The sequence below is a fragment of the Anabrus simplex genome, chromosome 6 (genome assembly GCF_040414725.1).
Source record: "Anabrus simplex isolate iqAnaSimp1 chromosome 6, ASM4041472v1, whole genome shotgun sequence".
Taxonomy (NCBI): Eukaryota; Metazoa; Arthropoda; class Insecta; order Orthoptera; family Tettigoniidae; genus Anabrus; species Anabrus simplex.
In genome coordinates this window covers 208803288-208824587 of record NC_090270.1, presented here as the reverse complement: position 1 = coordinate 208824587, position 21300 = coordinate 208803288, and the positions used below count along the sequence as shown (strand labels likewise).

The following is a 21300-nucleotide window of genomic DNA, read 5'->3' as shown; positions in this document are numbered from 1 at the left end:
TACTTTAACTTTACAGCAAAGCACGGAACTTCGGTAGGTGAGGAAAGCATGGAAGTTACAATGCAAAGCATGGATGTTACAACATAAAGCATGGATGTCCATATCTAGGAGAGAGTTCCTCCAACAATTTTTCTCACATATTCTTATCAAATTGGTATCCATGGGGGGAGGAGGGTGTGTACATAAATATTCCCCATAAGGAAATCACTCCCGTTCAAACTGCTATATATGCAGGATAAAATTACTAACTATTTTACATTAGTATTCACATGTCATTTATATGTCACAGTCATTACATATGGAGCAATTTATTTTAGAACAAACTTTGTTACTTTTTGATGAGTTTGAACATTTTAAAAAAACCTAGCTTTTAGGATACCTGGTTCCTGTTAAATTATCTGGGTATTACTCAACCACTCCAGGTGACACTTGGATAACCAAATATAAGATATGTTATATATTATGTTTTACGTTTCACTATTACCTTATGCTGTTCCACAAGTGCCATGACTGTATCCAAGTCACCATGCACAGGTCCTTCTTCTGCCAATACCTTCTCCATCTTCTGCAACCACTCTAGTAATGCCTGAACAGCATCCTTGAACTGACCAGAGAAGAGCAGAGCCTCCTCTAACTTCCGCTGCCTGTAAGTGTGCAAAATAGATTTATAATCAAAAGTTCACTGAATCCAACTCATAACACCAGATATTTTTCCTTCTTATGTTTTGTGCGTAAGCTACTAATGAAATGGAGAGCAATATACTAAGTGTTCCTTGTGATAGGTAATTTTGAAATTCTCTTATTTCCATCAATCATCACTGATCTGCATTTAAGGCTGTTGGTCAGGTGGCAGAGTCCATAATTATATAAGTTTACCAAGTTTTTCTAAAATTATTTTTCAGATGCTGGAAATTTATCAAAATCTCCCTAGGTAAATTATTCCATCCTTAATTCCTTTCCTTGTAAATGAATATTTAACCCCAATTTGTCCTCTTGAATTCAAACTTTATATTATAATATTATTTCCTATTTAAAAAAACTCAATTCAAGCTCATTCATCCGCAAGCGTCATCTCTCCACCGACAGTTTGGAAGATACTGACCCAGATGGATCTTATGGCGACAATGGGATAGCATAGGGCTAGGAATGGGAAGGAAGTAGCCATGGCCTTAATTAATGTACAGACCCAGCGTTTGCCTGATGTGAAGATGGGAAACCATGGAAAACCACCCAAAGCGCTCACAAACAGTGCTCCTGACATCACTCCACTCAAGCGATCTCTCTGTTAGATCAGTTTTCCTATCCCTAAGAATGACCATTCTGTTAGCTTAGGATACAACTACATTGTTATTTACTCTGTTGCTAATGAATTCCCTTTTAAGGAAAACCCCTGTTTACAGAACAAATATCAAACACCCCAGGAAAGTGTTAGAAAAGGGATTCTACAGTAGTCAGAAAGATGTACATACCTATCAACAGATTTGGCACATACTGAAGTCCATTTATTTTTGAGATCAGTCATCATCTGCTTCAGAGCTGGTTCATCTGTTTTAGGAGCTCTTTCTTTCAAGGATTTTCCTGCCTTCATGGTAGAATCATACGTTGTTTGCTTTCCACTTAACGCTCTTTGGAACTCGCGATGTTTAGCAAGACGTGCTTTGATACGTTCAGGATCATTACCAATGCCTAGGGCTTCTACATTCAGTTCATCAAGGCTCTTCTCAGTTTCACCAAGCCAGGACATCAAGGCAGACCTACGAAAAAAATTGAACACACTCATCAATTTTACATCTATTTGCAATACAGAATTACTTTAAACAAGTTTATTTTATAACTAACTCCCCAATCAGCCACAGCTCTATTTCAATAGGAATTAAATCCTTGTCACCTTTAGCAAATAAGGTAAACTTCAACACTCCGGTTTTCTAAAACTAATCCAGATATGCAATACCATTTCTTAAGTAGTTTGTGCCTTACACTCACCAGGAATCATGGAACTCGCGTGCCTCTTTGTAGCCATGATCCAGTGCTCTAGTACGTTCAGCTGATTTAGAGACAACTCGTTCCCAACGATGCTGTACACTAATCAGCAAGTTCTTGATAAGTATCACATCCTGCTTCTGACTGAAATATTTAAGGTGAGTACCCTTCTTATCTAGGTTCAACATAGTTTCCCGATGAACTCCTACATCCTTTTGGAATGCCTTGTGCTCTTCAATCTGACCAAGTATCGTTTCCATCACACGTGACACAGGTTTTAGATTGTTCAGAGTCTTTTCAGCATTAGTTAACCAATCCACAAATGCCTGAAGGGCATCGTGGAACTCAGTTGCTTCCTTTAGAGCAATTTCAAGCTTGATCTTCTTGTCATTTGCTCTGGCTGTGACACTGTCCCAGCGATGTTTCAATGTTTTCAGGTTGTGCTGTAAATTGCTTGCAGAAGCTCCAGACTTCTTAAGATACTCCTGACCTTGTTGTAATACGGTCTCCACTTTGGGCCTGTTCTGTTCCAATTCATTGTGCACTTCCTGAAAAGAGAACCAAATGTCAATATTACCTATTTATATTAATGTGAAATACCACTCACTCACTCACAATATCTTAGGAAACCTCATACCAATCACAGTGAAGTCCCTCTTAGATAACAAGTAACCGTTATGACATATTTTGAACAATTCAACCCCTAAGTCTGCAAAGTGCCAGTGCGAAAACACGTTCATGCATACAAGGGCGTGGTTACCTCGTCCAACGAAGCACGAGACCTGGGAAAGAGTAGCATGGGAGGGAGGAGAAACCTTGTCTTCGTTTAGCTTCCTACATTTGGTGATTAGTTGTTCAGCCACTTGGCTCCACCCATTTCGTTAGCTCTCTCACTTTCTCAATGTGATTGACAGGTGTGGACCTACTTCACACACTTTGTGGATGGAGTATAACAATGCCTTGTCTTATCTCTACACTATATAGTTTGAATTTATCTGGTGTTAGTGCCATGTCCTCTGCAAATGAAAATGTGCCATGGTCAAGTAAAGAGTGCTAGGCATCCTTCATAATTCTAGTTCAGTCTGAGGGTACTTGAAGGAGCTCACTTTGTGTTGATAGGTTTACCTGCACATAAAAGAACTCCTACAGGAAGTAATTCCCGCACTTTAGCCTTTCCAAAAACCGTAAAAGTCATTAGTGTGTCGTGGAATAACATAACTACGATGAAAAACATCCATAAGAGTTTGAAACTCTTGTGTGCCAACCTGAGTGGCACAGACAGCAGAGCACTGGCTTTTGAGCCGAGGGTGATGGGTTCGATCCTAGGAACTATAATAATCGGTATCATTCCTTCAAGTGGAAGGTATGTACAAAACTGTAATTGTAATTGTTTGGGAGCAATGCTTGAATTTGTAAGTCTCCTTTGGAAGTGCAGCGTCATTTAAATGGTTAGTCTGGGCATTTAGATAGCTGTCTGAGTAACTGGCACTGAATGTGTTAAATTTTATGACACTTTGTGGCGCAATACGTTACAAGGTGCTATAATAGATCATTTTTTATGCATTTTGGTATCATACGCATCTTTTGCTGGAACTTTCTCTGTTTTGCAGCAATCAGATCATTTTGGAATAGTTAGTTGCCTTGTTCTATCAGTTGAAAGTGAAGCGCTGTACATGTTTTACCTCAAAAAACAAGTGATAAACCATTATTTAAAGATGGGGTAAAGTTTCCGTACTATGAGGTAGCTACCAAGGACTACCGAGCGAGTTGGCTATGTGGTTAGGGTTGCACAGCTATGAGCTTACATTGGGGAGACAGTGGATACAAACCCCACCATTTGTCAGCAGCCCTGAAGATTGTTTCCCGTGGTTTCCCATTTTCACACCAGGCAAATCCCAGGGCTGTACCTTAATTAAGGCCACGGCTGCTTCCTTCTCACTCCTAGTCCTTTCGCACCCCATCATCACTATAAGATCTATCTGTGTTGGTGCAACGTAAAGCAAATTGTTAAAAAGTACTATTTTCTTTTCACCTTCTTATTTAATATACAGTACAGTCAGAGTAGCTAAGAGGTTAGAATTCTACAGCATTGACTGGTGATTCCTTTAAGAGTACAACCAAATACTTGGATCAGATAGTAAGAACAAATGTGAAGTAAAAGAAAACTCCAAAAAGAGAAGGAAATCATGGGCACTTCAGGGTATTTCTCTTGAAAGCCAAAGAACAAAGTAAAATTTCAAAAATTTATTTTCCTAATTATTATGCAAAAGAAAAATGTTTCTATTGACAGAAAACTCAATGCAAAAAATTGATAATTGTGCTAGTAATTATATATTAGAAAATGAAGCACTTACAGGATACTTCTGATGTAGAACAGATCTGTACTGATGCTAAAGAATGCTTACCATAAATCTCTCAAGCTGCTCTGTTGCTGTCTCAGGCAAACCACCAACGGGTTTTGAAGCAGCGATAACTCCATCCACATCCCCTAACCAAGACAGAAGGTCTTGAATCTCAGCATTGAAGTGCTGAGCCTCACGAAGAGCATCTTCCAGCTCCAACTGTCGATCTGCGGCCTTCTGGAGCAGGTCTCGCCATTGCCGGTTCAACTGCGAGAGCTTTTCCTGTGTTGTTGAGGCCTCGTCTGTGCCTTTACCTGACTCAATAATCTGTCTGCCAGCATCATTTAGTGTATCAACACTAGTCTGGTGAGCTTGAATATCATTTACAAGAACCTAAAAGACCAAAAGCAAATGTTATTACTGAGATCTTTCTTAAAAACACAAAAAAAACAAATCTGATGTGGCAGCTGTACAACTGTTACTTTAAATATCATTAAGAGGTTTTAAGATATGAAATTTTTTTTCATTCTTTTTCAAGCACATGCTTAGCACTTTTTTTTTAATTATATGCGAGTGGTCACGCAAAATGGGAGTGGAAGGGAAAAATAATAAGGTTAACTTTTTCACATGACTTTATAAACAATAATTTAAATGCAAAACACACACTCCAACTGTGTCTGCTTCAACATTGATAAATATCAACTTATGTTTGTGAATTTTTAGACTGGCATTTACATAAATAATTCTGATTTAAATCTTTACCATTCTGACATTATACAAGGTTATTCAAAATTGGTTGCCTGTGAGTATCATTAAATGACTTCAAAATTAATTACAAAATTTCTTTAGATGTTTGTCCAACCTACTCATGCGTCTGGCATATGTGATGCAATCGCCACAAAGGTGTACAGCAGTGCAGAGTGCATGTACGTGTTGTCTGTGGTACCACAGAATGCAATCTCAAGTCACCATACAAGGACAGTTCAGAACAGAACATCAGAAGGCTCTATCACAGGTAAAGGCTATCAAAGCATGGTATGATTGATTCAAGGAAACAGGTTGTGTGGCACACCGGGAGAGAAGGCAGCGGTGCCCATCGTTTGCAGACCTCCTTGTGAAATCTTTAAGAAGGACGTATGCATGAAAACCAAAGAAGGCTACAGCTAGAGCAAGTTTAGAGGTGGCCATTCCACAGCCTAAGGTCTCGAGAATTTTACTGCTAACACTAGACTCTCGAGAATTTTACTGCCAACACTAGACTGTAAGAGCTGGTATGAGTTGTGTACACATGATGAACAGGATGGAAAATGAAGATGATTTTCTTAACAAGATTGTGTTTAGTGATGAGGCAACCTTCCCCCTTATTCGTAAAGTGAAATGCTACAATGTGAGGATATGGGGCACACAGAAACCAAAGGAGTGTCTGAAACATACATGGGACTCACCAAAACTGAAAGTTTATGCACCATTCTTTTTTCATGAGAGGACTGTCACTTCTCCTTTTTATAACTATTACGGCATATCTAGATGTTGCAAAACTACTCAATAGCACAGCTGCGAGAGAATATGGGATTTTTTATGTTCCAACAAGATAGAGTATGCCTGTATTACCACAGCAAGGTCACCATTTATCTATCCTGCACCATTCCTCTTCGGATTGGGACATGGTGGGAACATAGCTTGGCCATCGCAATCTCCTGATCTAACACAACTTTGATTTCCCTCTCTGGGATCACATCAAAGACAAAATGTACATCCCTCCACTCTTTACAACTCTTTCAGGAGCTTCATGAACAGATCAATGACAGTCAGGTAGCTGTGAACATACTCGTGCATATCTGGGGAAAAATTTCATACAGGTGGGATATCTGCCAAGTGAGAAAAGGAATCCACATTGAAGATTTGTAAATAAATCTAGAGGTCCTGTCAGTTTGTGTTTTGGGAATAAATTATGTAAAATAATTATATACACAGAATTCTTTAATGATACTTTCAGATAACTAATTTACGATAACCCTGTACTTTCGTGCTGCAATAAGTTTTTTCTCCAACAAATTTTCCCCAATATTCACCTTAAGTTTGGCAAGCTCCACTTCTAGAACTTGTGGATCTCCAGCCACAGGTCTCAGCTCATCCAAGGTGTAATCAGTCTTTTTGATCCAGACCAGCAATTCAGCTAGGGCATGCTGGAATTGACCCAATCTTAGCAGAGCATTCTCAAGTTGGCGTTGGCGTTCTACCATGCCACGGAGGAGGTCATCCCACCGGCGATTCACTGCTGCAAGAGGCTCCTTAATGGCAGCTGCCTGATCAGCTGATGTTCGTTCAGTCAGCTCTTGTGCTTGCCTGTTCAACATTGGTAATCAATCAATTTCTAAGACTTAATAAAAATATATCATTAGTAACCCCTATGATAAACAATATAAATTCAAAGGAACAAACTCAATGCTGCATTTTCATATGTCTTAAAATATAAAGATTATAATAACTTATAGGCCATAAACAAAAATATTATAAGGAATAATGCTCTAAAAATTTCACTTCGAAGGTCGATCAAATATAAACAGGATTTTTGTTCCTGAACAACAACAGTTGGTAGGGCTGGCCCCGCGCTTCCGATATGCTTAAGCAGGACCGTTAGGAGTGGGGAGAGTGTGCTGTTAGATATTTCCCACCGTTTCGTCAGTAACGCTCATGATGTCAGAGCAACAGGTGCACCCCTTCACTGCTTAACGCATAATTACAAAATTGCTTGTGAAGGAGTTCCAGCAGCGAAAATTTGCCAGAGATTGAATGCACAATTCGGTGATCAAACATTGTTAAGGACACATGTGTTTGCCTGGCATAAAAAGTTCAAGGAAAGGCGAGAACATGTGGAATATCAGCAACACGATCGCCGTCCTCGGACCAGCTTTACAGACGAAAATATTTGTGCGATTAAAGACATTATCGACGACGATCGACGGGCGACAGTATCAGAAATTGCAGAACAAGTCAGAATCAGTTATGGGAGCTGTCAAGCAATCATCACAAATGACCTACAGTTCTGTAAAGTGTGTTCCAGATGGGTCCCTCGCCTTTTGAACGAAAATCTGAAAATGATACATTTGGGGGTCTGTCAACAGGCTTACAGCAAGGATTGCGGAAGAAGGTGATACATTTTCGAGTCGGATCGTCACCTGCGACACAACATGGGCCCACCACTACACTCCTGAATCCAAAAAAGCCAGTAAGGAGTAGCAGAGGAAAGGCACCAGTGAAAGCCAAGACTTGACTGTCAGCTGACAAGGTTCTTGTAACCATTTTTTCAATCGGCGAGGCATTTTGCTGAATGATTTTTTGCATGAGTGACTTACAATCAATGCTCCTTACTACTGTAAGCTGTTTAACAGGGCGAGGGTTGCATATCGCCGCAAAAGATGGGATCAACCAATTCAACAGGTTGTCCTCCTCCACGACAATGCGGCCCCATACTGCAGCTCTAACTGTCTCCAAGCTACAGAAAATGCACTGGACTACACTTGATCATCCTCCTTACAGCCTGGACTTATCGTCCTGTGATTTCCATTTGTTCGGACCGCTTAAAGAAGCTCTAGGAGGGCAACGATTTGAAGAGGACGAGAGTGTGGAAGACTTCATGTGCAACTGGCTGGTGACACGACCCTTTTCTTTTTTAGGAAGAGGGCATCAGAAAGCTGCTCATATGCTGGGACAAATGCATTTCCAAAGCAAGAAACTATATGGAAAAATAAATTGTAACTGCCTTGTGTTTTTCAATAAATGAATTTAAATAAAAAATAAAATCCCATTTATATTTGATCCCCCCCTCATAAATTCAGAAGGTGGATAAGGAATTACAGATTTTGAAATTATTTCCTAAATCTCATTGCTAGATTTCAGTTTCAGGTTTTGTGCAGAATGTGCTCAAGACAACATAACAGGAAAGCCTCTCAAAAAGAGCAAATTGCTTCCCTAATATAAATAATTTTCCAAAGATGTGGTGTATACAGGTGAGACACATGGACAGTAGAATGAGAACAGTAGCCTTGCTTTGAAATGTGATGTACAGAAGAATCTGACAGCAACGTACGTCATACTCCTAAATAATGTAACGAAGGACAAGCCAGATTTAGTAGCAATTTTAAACTAAATTTCATTAGTTGCCGAGTTATGGACAATCATTCCAGTGACAGGAACATCATACTAAATTTAGGTACAATTTTAGGTAAAGTTTATTTGAGCAAGTAACATTACTGACTGCATTTTCCAAATATTCCCCAATTGCCATACAGAATGGTAAGCATAAAACAAAGCAGAATATGTCACTTTATTCAAAATGTATTCTAGAAGGAAAATGGCAAACCTTACTTCATGAGACAAGTAAACAAATTATCTCAATATTTTCTACTCAAGTTTCTGTGATTATGGTGTTTTAGTTAAACAAAAAATACATAGGTTTAAAATTAAAATTCCTAATTCATGTATACAGTGGAACCCTAATTCTCCGTTTTTTGGAGGGACCATGGAAAAAAACGTACAACACGGGGAAAAAATCCGGGAAAGAAGGAACCATCAACAATTTGGCTGAACATCACAAAAATAAAATATGTATACTTATAATCTTACGAACACCCCTAAACCAAACCAAACCAAACCAAACTACAGCCCCAATGGGCCTTCTGCCTACCAAGCAACCGCTGCTCGGTCCGAAGGCCTGCAAATTACAAGGTGACGCATGGTCAGTGAGACGAATCCTCTCAGCCGTTATTCCTGGCTCTCTAGACTGGAGTCGCCATCTCACCATTAAATAGCTCCTCAATTAAAGGTAATCGTAGAATGAGTGAACCTGGAATCAGCCCTCATATCCAGGTAAAAATGCCTGACCTGGCCGGGAATCGAACAAGGGCCCTCCGGGTGAAAGGCAGGCAAGTTTGACCGCGCGGCCAGCTTCAAACATTAATTACTGGTATGCGACTTTAAAAACTCAAAACTTTACCTTCAGTTTACCGAGAAAACTTCGTCAGTTTCCTCTGAAAACTTCTTTCAGTTCAGCAACTTCGATCAGTCAAACTCTTCGAAAAATCGAATACCCGTAACGCGAAGCCAAACAACAATCGACCACAAGTAGTTTTTTAATTCTCTAATCTAATAAAATAAAGCTTATTAGATATAAAAGTGCCCAACATGATGGCAAAATTCCTTTTTTTAAATCTTCCGTTGTAAATTGGTCACCGGTATACTATTCGTAGTCAGTTTATGGAAATCTTGAACCGCATAAATCAGACCTACATTGACTTTTAAAGGTTATGTTGAACTCGAGAATATGGTTTAGAATGTAAGTATCGAACCTCAAGTTCTCGAATGCATTATACTCAATTCTGCCTGTCACTAATCACAATCAAATTGGAAACAGAAAAAAATATCATTAACGCTTCTGAAATTGCCGTTATTCGCTACCTTGAGCTCAGCTGGAAAGCGTGCTCGGTGTACAAGTCGGTACGACTGCGAAATGATACAAAGTTTCTAAATGTAACGTGCGAAAAAAAAAAAAGAAAAAAAACCCCTCCCGTTTTTATAACATTTTAACTCAAAAACGTGAAATTCTCAGTCTTATATTAGGCCCAAAACAATAAAAGGCAATCCCCAAAACCTCCCATGGCTTTGTGTATGTTAGGTGCAACATCTGTTCTAGTCTCTGTAACAAAATCATTTATGATAATATTAAAATAATAAATTTGTGTTACTTAAGAAGGAGCAGTTTCGATTCCTGCCTGAAGGCCCAGCAACTACACAGTGCCCTGAGAGAAGTGCCGAAAACCTGTTCGGCGATACACTCGAAAAAAGTAAAAAAATAAACATGTAACCCTGGACATAATGTAGACGTTTTGCAAGTATGAACATTTGAAGAAACTCATTCAGTCTTCAAGTGGAGCTGTTGAAATATGCTCTGTCTCCTTCCAGTTGTTGTGGATACACTCTGCTTTATGATTTCCGAGGATTCTCTAAACAATACCACCCAAATGTGATGCTAAGATGGTCCCTTATGCAAGTTCACCGCCGATCGCTTTTCCAGTAAAGTACTTCCTCAAATTACCGCGATGACGGGACATTAACACCATGATCCTTAAGTATGCTGTAGACGTCCTTTCGTGAGATACAGTTTCTTGAAAAATGCAACATCGAGGATTTAGAGTTGATGGAACTGAAATTTCTGGACGGTTGATCTGGTAAATAGTTTCTTTGAGGAATGGATAATGCAGGATTTTTACAACATGATTTAATTAGGATGCTCGCGTGACCACATAATTTGAACGAATAATATGGGAAAACGAAGTTTCCGGGTATGTATATTCAAGGTTCTACTGTATTTATAAAATGTTCAAAACACACAGAAAATTTACATCTCTGTAAAAAAAATTTAAGGCTGAAGCAAAGCAAGGTCATCTTGGTACTGGCCATAAAAGCCCTTAGAGGTAAAGGCTTCCACTATCCATAATGTTGGCACAAAATGAGAAAGAGGGATTTGTTCTATGCTCAGCTGCCTCTTGTCATAGAAATCAGCATGGTACGGTACTTATTCTTGATGTTGACTGAGTGAACATCAGGGTCATGTGCCTCTGTAGAAGTCGAAATCTTGTTTCTAAAGTTTTCGATTTCCTGATGGAAAATCAAACCCATATCCTTCCTGGTGAACAGAGCACACTTTTACTACTTCCGCTAAGCAGTCCCTTTAAAGGACTATAAGGATCATGTCCAAAGAACTTCATTGCCTCGTTTCCTATATTAACCTCACTAGTCAACTTCAAACCAAAAACTTTTTCTAAAAGAAAAGTAAAATAATAAATTTGAAGAAACAGAACGATTTAAAAATTTTCTCCTGCCAATTGTGATTTTCTATTGCATTTTTAAATACTGTCATTATTAAAAATTATTTCACTTTAAAGTGAGCATAGAAATATCCAAGAATGTGATTTTAATACGGGATAAAACAGATGTCCAATGTATCAGAAAAAAATAGTAGCTTAGCTTGAATATATGAAGTGTCACTAATCCAATCAAAATGTTCATTCATTCATTCATTCATTCATTCATTCATTCATTCTCAATCAATTCAAAAGAACCAAAGACTTCAATATTAGTAGTAACACTGATATGCTTCACCTCTTTCTCAGTTACAGTAATGTAATTAATAGGTACAGCCTGTGTCAAGTAACTTGAACCATGCTGCTGTGTATATAACTCTCAGGTGTGCTCTGCCCACACAAAACTTTTGGATGGAAGTGTGCCTCATTCTTCCCAAACTTTGACAATGGATACTGGTAATGAATAAACACCTCTGAGCAAGAAAAATAAACGTTTGATAGATAGCACTGAGAGAGGTATCATTATACAAATATTGTGAACTGCTGTGAAAAAGATATGAGAAAATGTTGACTGGAGCCTTTAATAAATACTTGCTTTATTAGAGGGGTGAATTATACAGGCAGAAGTCTGAAGTTCCAGAAAATGAATTCATCTTGTAACATATTTTAACATGTGAAATTTCTTATTAGAGCATACTCCTTCATGTCTAGCGTGAAAAGATCTTGGATTTTTGACACATGGTTAAAAACGGTATTGTACCTACGCAAAAACCAGGAAGCCAGAATTATCGTCATCATCATCATCATCATCACGTGAACTACAGTAGATCCCATCCATAGGCATTTTAGATGGCTCTCTGAAGAGAATATTTTTCAGTAGTTGATAGCGAACCAGGCATTTCTCTGAGACACCTGTGCCTTTACAAATCTAACTAAATTTAAGCATTACAGTGCATGTGGTTCAAGTAATCTGACATAGACAGTAAGGAATAGCAATGATAAAAAAAGATCCTATATACTAAATAAATTATGCAATAAAAGCAATCAACATGCATTGCCTTTATTCTCATCACTGAAAAAAATGTCAGTGGCAAGATAAATCACAGTGCCTTAAAGCTTTCTTGCTTAGTGTAACCTGTTCTTGTGATAAAAGCAGGTTTAAAGCAGTGCAGTGCAAAATATCAGAAGACTAGGCCTAAAACACTAGCCAAGCAGGCTATAGCTGTGACTACTCTACTGCAGCGAAATAAAAACATAAATATGTATTAAATTAGTATTTGAATTCATATAATCACCACTCAGCTGTCATATGTCAACAAAGACGTCAACTTCAAAATGTATAGTCAGGGGCATGAAAAGGGAAATTCATTAACTGGAATAGGCATTCCCCAACTTAACTTTTTAAACTCATTATAAAACCACTACATCAGAAACACAACTAGATTAATGTCCACTACGAAACATACTTCTTCACTAAATAGATCACAAACAACAGACATTCGATAATTGCTCTTATACTGTTTATTCTTTAAAGAAGCAAATCTGCTGTCACAATAATGAAAGATTGTAAGAAGCAACTCTCAATGGTTTCTCATTTCTTCTTTTTTTATCTGTTTACATTTAACATTATTTCTTTCATAAAGTGATATTATTTGTTGTTTAGTTAACTGTTAGAAAATTAATTTTTAATGTTGAATAATAATACAGTAATATTTTTCATGAAACATAATGAACATGGTCATTTTCTCACAAAACAGAGCAATCTGCCTACTTTTTTTATCTGTCTGGATTGCTCTAGTTCCCTTCAATGCCTGTATACAACGCTTTATGATGATTGTAAAGAACCTAACAAAAGCCCATGGAATAGAAAACTAAATGAAATATTAGAACATCTTCCCACACTATTGAGAATTCTACACTCTCTCTCAGCCTGTCACACCTACGAACACAGGTCTTGTGAAGATTATGGGGTAGAAAAGGGTTAGGACTTTGAAGGAAGTGACCATGGCCTTAATTAAGGTACAGCCCCAGCATCTACCTGGTGTGAAAATGGGAAACTATGAAAAACCATCTTCAGGGGTGCCAGCAGCAGGGTTTGAACCCACTATCACCTGATTGCAAACCAACAACTACATGAACTAAACCGCGTTGCCACTCGCTCAGCCCCAAGGACTTTCCACAATGCATCTGATGTGTACATCTCCATCACAACATGTGAATCTTAAACTACACAAAGTAGAAACAGAACAGGTTTTCTCTGGAATATCGGTCTGCATTCTTCGTTCCAGCAATGTTCTATCATCATTAACCTGGAGGAGAGTAACAAGCCTTGTCAGATGGAACAATCCTACACCTTAGCATTAAACTGGCTCACCACTATATATTCTCTATCAGTACTTGTTAGGAATGATGATGGTGATGCTTGTTGTTTTAAGGGGCCTAACATCGAAGGTCATCGGCCCACTTGTTAGGAATGAAGTTATGTCAACTCAATGGAGGTTTTTCATAGCTTTATACTTTTTCTCCATGGTCAAAATTTATAACTGACAAGAAATATAAAAAATACAAAGGGGGATGAATTTCCTTAAAACTTTCCCATATCTATAAACTTGGAAGAATGCAAACACTACCAAAAGAAAAGAACAATATTTCCTAAGAAAAATCTTATTTTATGAAGTCTTAATACAGGAGAAGGTGTCAATGACGACAAAAATGAGACACAGCCCTTTATTCCATGAAGCCATTTTATCCCAGTCAGGAAAGCTCTAGTCTATGCTGTTGTCTCCATTCTCCTTAATGAATTCAAACATCTTAAAAAAGGATATTACCAAAAGTGTTTCTATGAAGAGAGAGAAGGTTTTCAAAATATTAATTACTCCTGTCCAGCACTGCTTTAGAGACTTCATGAGTTTAACTTATACACAATGTAGCTCATATCCCATTACCATCCACTTCCAAGGTACAGCAACAAATTTTTCCCCTACAGTCTGTCCTACTGTCGTCAATTTATGTCTTCAGATATCTTATAGTTTTTTCCTTCATCACTTGTTCCTTTTCGCATCTAGAAGACTCTTTAATTGAAGTTATTTTTTATGTTACATTTCTATATTTACGTGCAACCTCGTCTACATTGTTCCATCAGAGTGGATGCTTTATTGACATCTTCACATCATTCTTTCCAAAATAGAATTAGTAAATTTTAAGACCGCAACTGTACGGCTCACCCCTCCCCATTCGTTTGTTTCACAAATTCTTATTATGTATTCTTTGAAACCTTGCACTGTCCTGAATTTTACCATCCTTAATCACATAAATGCTGACCTCATTTTTTTCTCCACTGATAAATTTCTGCAGAGTACACAGCAGTTCCTGTAAAATAAAACACTCTACAATAACTCCACACCCAGGAGTGAGCATTTCTGAAGAGCATTATAACATCTTCATTTCCCGTTTTCAGCTTCCTGCGTCTGGTTGTGAATCAAGGACCTCCATCACTCTCCGTCTCTCCACCACTCTTCTCCTTTTTAAGTACAACTTCTGGTCTTCCTCCCCTGTTCTCTATGCACTCCCACACTGAATCTGTCCACCTCTTCCAGGGTCTTCCTCATGGTCTCTTTCCTCTTACTTCTCTGAAAAAGCTTCTTTTGGCACTATCTCTTCTCCCATTCTCATCATATGCCCATACCACTTTAACTTTGTTACTTCTATCCTGTCTTGAGGTTTCAAGATTCCTGTCCTTTTCCTTATCTCTTCATTTCTAAATCTATCCTTTCTAGTCTTGCCCTTGATACCTCTTAGGAATTTCATCTCTGCTGCCTGTGTTCTACTCTCCTCTCATTATGTTGAAGTCCATGATCCAGCTGCATAGGTTAGTTTAATATAATACTTTCTTACATTTCTTCAGGACATCTTGGTTCCACAAAATACCCCTTACACTCTGGTAGAAGCTGTTTGCTTGTTGTATTCTTTTCCCAATTTCCTCGGTTGTCTTTCCTTCTTCTGTGATCACATTTCCCAAGTACCTGAAACTTAACGACTTCCAGAATTTTACCATTCAGTTTTATCTTTCCTCTTCCTTCCTTCCTTCCTTCCTTCCTTCCTTCCTTCCCCTTGTCATCACTGTTGTTTTACTTTTCTCTCTGCTTACTTTCATCCCAAATTTCTCTATCTCTTTATTTCATACATCTACTTGTTTCTGCACTTACATTTCATCCTCACCCCATATCACTAAATCATCTGCAAACAACATGGCTTTTGTTGCCTGCCTTCCCAATATCTGTTTTTTGTTGTTATGAATTTCATCCATGACTATGATGAATAGTATGGGGGATAGTACACTTCCCTGTTGGGAGACGTTTCAACTTTAAACCATTTTGTCTATACTAGTCTTCACACTACTAACACAATTTTTGTACATAGCTTTTATCATTTGCACTTCCACTCTGCTCTGTTAACTTGTTTTTTCCTTAATATGTCCCTTGACAACTGGGCACACTGTCATAAGCTTTCTCAATGTCAATAAATGTCATCACCAAGTCTTTTCCAAACTCCCATCTTTTCTCCATCGTATGTCTTAATGTAAAGATCAGGTCAAACATTGATCTGTCTTTCCATTATAACATTCTTGAACATAAATTGCAGAAAACATTTGCATTCTAAATTAACCTATTTCAGACAACCGAAAAATGAAAAATGAACCATTATTACCTACATTAATAAACTCCAGCAATGATTTGACTTTCATCAAAAGTTAGAGCAAAGAAAGAGTTGATACTGGGCACACGGGAACTAAATTACTCATATACACAAGAAGAGTTGCAGACACACAACAGAAACCAATGCAATCGTCAGCAAGAAGTGTGGAATGGCACATATCCTCTTAATGTTTCTCCAGAGTTCTTACAGCAGTTAGTGTGATTTTGAAATACTCTCTTCCTTAGTATATGTGGTATCGTCTTCTAAATATAAGAAACTTAATTTTATGATAATAAGGATCTTATTGTAAAACTCAAAATTTATAAATATGAGGAGAAAATGGCATGCAACAAATTAAAATACAATCCATTCCAGTAAGTGGTAGGTTTAGCCCAAGGATAACTTTTTCCACTTTTATCTGGTATCTTAGAGAGTAGTTCAATGCACAGCATTACTCCAGAGGAGCATTGGGTACTTTTCTTCAACTTAGCAGAGACATGCATGTAACTACAAATTCATGCCACACTCTGAAAAAAGCACACGCAACAACAGCTTTCCTTATTTTAAAGTGCACAACTTGCCTTCTGAGAGCCCTGGAGTCAATGAAAATGACGACGAAGAGAGACAGAGAAAGAAAAAAAGGAAACATTGTAATCAACACGAGTTAAAAATCTACAGATAACATAACAATTCTATCACTAATATAAGACTAGACTACAGCTCCCCCTCAAATTTGTTCAGTGAGAGAACAATATACCAAAGTAGTGTTAATATGAGTGCCTCCGTGGCTCAGATGGCAGCGCGTCTGCCTCTCATCGCTGGATACCGTGGTTCAAATCCCAGTCGTTCCATATGAGACTTGTGCTGGAGAAAGCGGAGGCGGGACAGGTTGTTCTCCAGGTACTCCGGTTTTCCCTGACATCTTTCATTCCAGCAACACTCTCCATTCTCATTTCATAGCATCTATCAGTCATTAATAAATCACTTTGGGAGTGGCGACCCCATCGTACTAATAGCCTATATCTGCTTCATTCATTCCATCCCTGACCTGGTCAATGACTGGAAAACAGGTTGTAATGTAGTGTTAATATGAAAGGTATGTAATTCTTTTTTATCCAAAGTGGCTATGTGTTTAACCTTGCACCAACTCATGTAGGTACTTAGCAAAGATAGACTATGAAAGGGGCTACAAATGGAAATGTATAGCAGTGACTGGGGGTCTTGTTTAAGGTTCTGTCCCAGGGTTTTCCTGGAGTGAAAGTGGGGAAATCAAGGAAAACTATCCTCAGAGCCACTGACACATTCAAACTCACCACCTCCCATTGCATCGCAACTCACTTGGTGGCTTTGTTATAGAAGCTTAAGAAGGATTGTTTAATTCACTTGCAGGTACATACAACTGACTTGTGAGATGTGCAACATATGAAGAACAATGTTAATAATACAGGTTGTAACTTGTATCACAGTGAATAGTAATTATGAAGGTACTTTTAGCTATTTTTATTTTTAATGGTTTAACTTTGCCCTAACACATGGAAGGTTTCTGTCAATGCAAAAACGGGAAAAGGCTTGAACTGGGATGGAAGCAGCCTTGGTGTTAATTAAAGTACAGACTTATTCCCCTGGTGTTAAAATAAGGAACTATGGAAAATCATATTCATGCTGCCGACAGCATGGTTCAAACCCATTATCTCCCAAATGCAAACTTGCAGCTACATGACCCGACCATCCAGTTGTAACTAACTCAAACTATTAAGATCGTCGTAATTGGTTCTATGTCAGTTGAAGAATTTTTCACATTTTAGGTGGTAAAAAAGACTAAATTAATACCAAAAATTGAGTATAATGCTCATCTCAGAGATGTGAGGAAATTGACAGTCAGATATCAATCACCTTAAAAAATTAAAAAATTGCACCTGTTGTAAAAAAAATTACACCTTTGATGTATTTCAAGTAATTCAAAAGCTTTCGAACTCTCATTTCCTCTTCATGAGGGGGAGCTCATGTAAGTACCCAAATGCATTATTATTTAATATTACAAATGTGAATTGTCTGGCAATTTATGACAAACTTCTAGTCTCAATACTTCATTTCTCAAATAATACAGATGAAAATCTAAAAATCTACAAGTTATAGTCATTCAAATATTATAATCAGCATCAACTGTAATTTCAGAATAAGAATTATTTATTCTCTTTTCAAGGTCACTTGATTATCTCAGTGTTACTGAAGTCTGTGTACATACCTGTTCAGAGCCTCCACTTTCACCATGTGAGGATCAACCTCAGCCTTGAAATCTTTAAGCTGTCCAATTTGCTTCTTGACAGCATCAATGTCAGAGCCAAGAGCACCCATACTGGCAAATCGATCTTCAGCACTATCCAGGAACTCCAGCAGATTCTGAAGAAAAAAAGACAAAATGATGCCTACATGCAAGGATTTGTTTTGAAATAAACAATACTGTATATTATAGACATGATATAGGCTTTTAGGGCTTATGCCGTGTCAAGAAAATAAGGTGAAATTCTTTGCGTTTCTTGGAGAAGTTTGGCCTGCGTCTTCAGAAGAAAATCTTGACTGTTCACGAGTAAGACTTCTCCAAGAGTGAAAGTTTGAATTCAGGTGTTAATGATAGAACAAGCATGAAAGTTTGAATTTAAACGTTAATTATAGAAGTGTAAGTGGTATGTTCATTCGTCACCAGATGGTTCACCGCATGCGGTACAGCGCTAGCATTTGAAGCGGAGGCTGATAGCACCATCAGAATCAGGCAGACGGGGAGGGGGGTCACATAACAGGTGTACGTACACACATTAAGAAAGTATGACACTGACATAAGCATGGAATGAAAGATCTGGTGATGAGGAACGTACGAATTTGGTAAACACCAAAATGAGATAACAGTGAAAGAATAGGGAAAGGAACTACCTATGTAAATTTTGCTTGTTGCTGGCTTGCTTGTTGTTTTACCGTACACTCATTTGAGATGCAGTACACAATAGCTCAACATATATTTTTTAGTGAAAAATAATTAGATTGCAAAGTCCATTGTAACCAAGCAAAGGGTGTTCAGGAGAGAGACACAATAGTGGCTATGGTGAGAAAGTTGGAAACAACTGGATCTCTGTTGAACGAGTCACGCGAGCATCACACATCTGGTTTGGCAGATGTGGGAGATGATATTTAGAAATGTTTGCTTCGGTGTCTAAGGAAATCATTACGTCGTTTGTCTCAGGAGGCAGGGTATTCGTATTCCACATGTCAAAGAGTGACCAAAGTCAAGAAACTGTGGCCATTTACAAGTTGCAGAAGCGAGATAAGGAAAAATGAGTCCATTACTGCACATGGTTCTTGGATTTTACTGTACGACTACCAGGAATTTTTAACAATAATCAATGAAAAAATACGAGTCTCCTGCAATTTTATATTATGTACTAGACTAAGTCTGTATGTGAATTTAAAAAAAATCAAACCTGCAGAGTCTCGTGGAATTCCATGGCTTTCTCCATGGCATCAATGAGATTCTCCTCACGCTTGGCATACAACGCAGTAATGTTGTCCCAGGCTGAATCTAGATCCTCAATGTGTTTCTTCACTTCTGGCTTGTCAGGCTCACCACACAAGTTCATTAACTCCTGACCAGTCTGACGGCACTGGTCCACTTCAGGTTTGGTCTGTAGTTAAATGAGCATTATTAGTAAGCAAGTTCATCAGACAGTGAATTCATTAAATATTTTTATAACTAAATCACATAACTGACCTGATCAATTTCATGACGAATCTCTTGCAAGGCTACTTGTTGCTGTTGGATGGCTGATGGTTCAACAGCTGGTGGCTCTTGTGAATTGAGAGAATCTTGCAGATCTCTGAGTGTGCCCATAACACTATGCAACTCATCCCAGAAACGCTCTGCCACTGATAACGCATCCTCCAAAGATTTGCCTCGATCTGTAGTAGACTTCTGGACTTCATTCCAGAGACTATTGAGGCGTTCCAACTTCCGTTTGATATCTACAGGATAATTTACCAGTTTATTAATCAACTAAAATGTGTTGAGAAGTGACGGAAGGAAAGAAAGGAGAAATATAATACATCTAAAAATACAGTAGTTTCTAAAATTTGAAGGAGAATTTTGTTGCAGGTTGCATCAATCGTAACTTTAAATTACACTACTCCAGGAATGATGAACCTATGACATGCGTGCTACTAGGTGACAAACAAACATGAATTCTGTGGCACGTCAAACAGGATATTAACATATCTTTATGTTTTTAACTTGTAATAAATATGTCAAAAATCTAGTAACATAGCATATTTTAACATTATGTTTTAATAAAGAAGTATGGGTCAATTCTGTGGCCATATTTTTTTACAAATTTTATTTGGTTAAAGCAAAAATACACCTTATTCTGAAAATTTACCTGTTTTTAAAAATGTGGTTTTCAGTGATGTTTGCAAAATAAAATTATGAAAGTTTTGGTCAAATTGATTTATATGTAATGTTATCTAATAAGTAAATGAAGTCAAATGAGGAGTTTCATGATTTTAAAGAAAATTAACCAATGCCACACTAGGCACTATAAAGTAATAAACAAGACCTTAACTGACACGCTAGTCAGTAAAGGTTTGCCATCCCTGCTCTACTCATTAACTTCAATTAACTGCTGCTTCTTAGCTTTACATTTTGAAGTACAGTTAAATCTGCTGAAAAGGTCACCTCTATTCAGTGGTCACCATAAGAATCAGTCATTTGTCTCTGTGTAAATATACCCTCATTTTAGTAGCCATTTTCCACCATAGTCAGCAGCTAAACATATTGTATTTCGGATACTGATGTGAATTTCACGCCCAGACAATTTTGTACTGAACACTACTCTACTCATTCCTGGTAATATGTTTTTTCATAGCTAACTGACAAATTTATGCAGAAGAACTTTCAGATTTGTGAGGTACAATTTAAAGAATTTTCCTCAACCTCTCTATCCTGTAACCTACCAATAAAGTTTTAAAATATATTAACAAAGAATGAGGCAGAATTACAGACTTAAACTTAGTACTGTTTTATGCAATGTAGCCAATGCTATTGCCAGGCAGAAAAAAGTACTTTCAGTTTGATTTCAACGTTCAATCTTGTACAGACAGTGAATCTGCTATTTAGCAGGGTGGTTTTAACATTAGAGGAGACAAGGAAAGTAATTATTGAAAGTGAAAAAGAAATTTCTGCAAGGAAACTGACTGAAATTCTCAAATGTGGTAGAACTCAACTAAATAACATTCTTACAAGACAAAGAATTCATTTTAAAAGAGTGGGAAGATAATGAACATTGATAGAATGTAATAAAGAAGAGATACAACACAAGAGACTGAAAGTTCTCAATATATGAAGGTGCCTTTATTAAGTAAAGAAATGCAACATAATT

The 21300-nt window shown here is 37.8% G+C and overlaps 1 protein-coding gene across 1 annotated transcript in view; it reads right to left on the bottom strand.

Moving 5' to 3' along the window:
- The window catches only part of shot (dystonin-like protein short stop), a 695338-nt gene that overhangs the window by 103070 nt on the left and 570968 nt on the right, over positions 1-21300 (bottom strand). The window contains exons 63-71 of the mRNA XM_067150176.2: positions 19641-19891; positions 19354-19554; positions 18126-18280; positions 16462-16473; positions 6395-6668; positions 4386-4715; positions 1984-2528; positions 1470-1754; positions 485-644 (exon numbers count right to left, since the gene is read on the bottom strand). Coding sequence (XP_067006277.2) covers positions 485-644; positions 1470-1754; positions 1984-2528; positions 4386-4715; positions 6395-6668; positions 16462-16473; positions 18126-18280; positions 19354-19554; positions 19641-19891 — 2213 coding nt within the window. The remainder of the gene's footprint in view (positions 1-484; positions 645-1469; positions 1755-1983; positions 2529-4385; positions 4716-6394; positions 6669-16461; positions 16474-18125; positions 18281-19353; positions 19555-19640; positions 19892-21300) is intronic.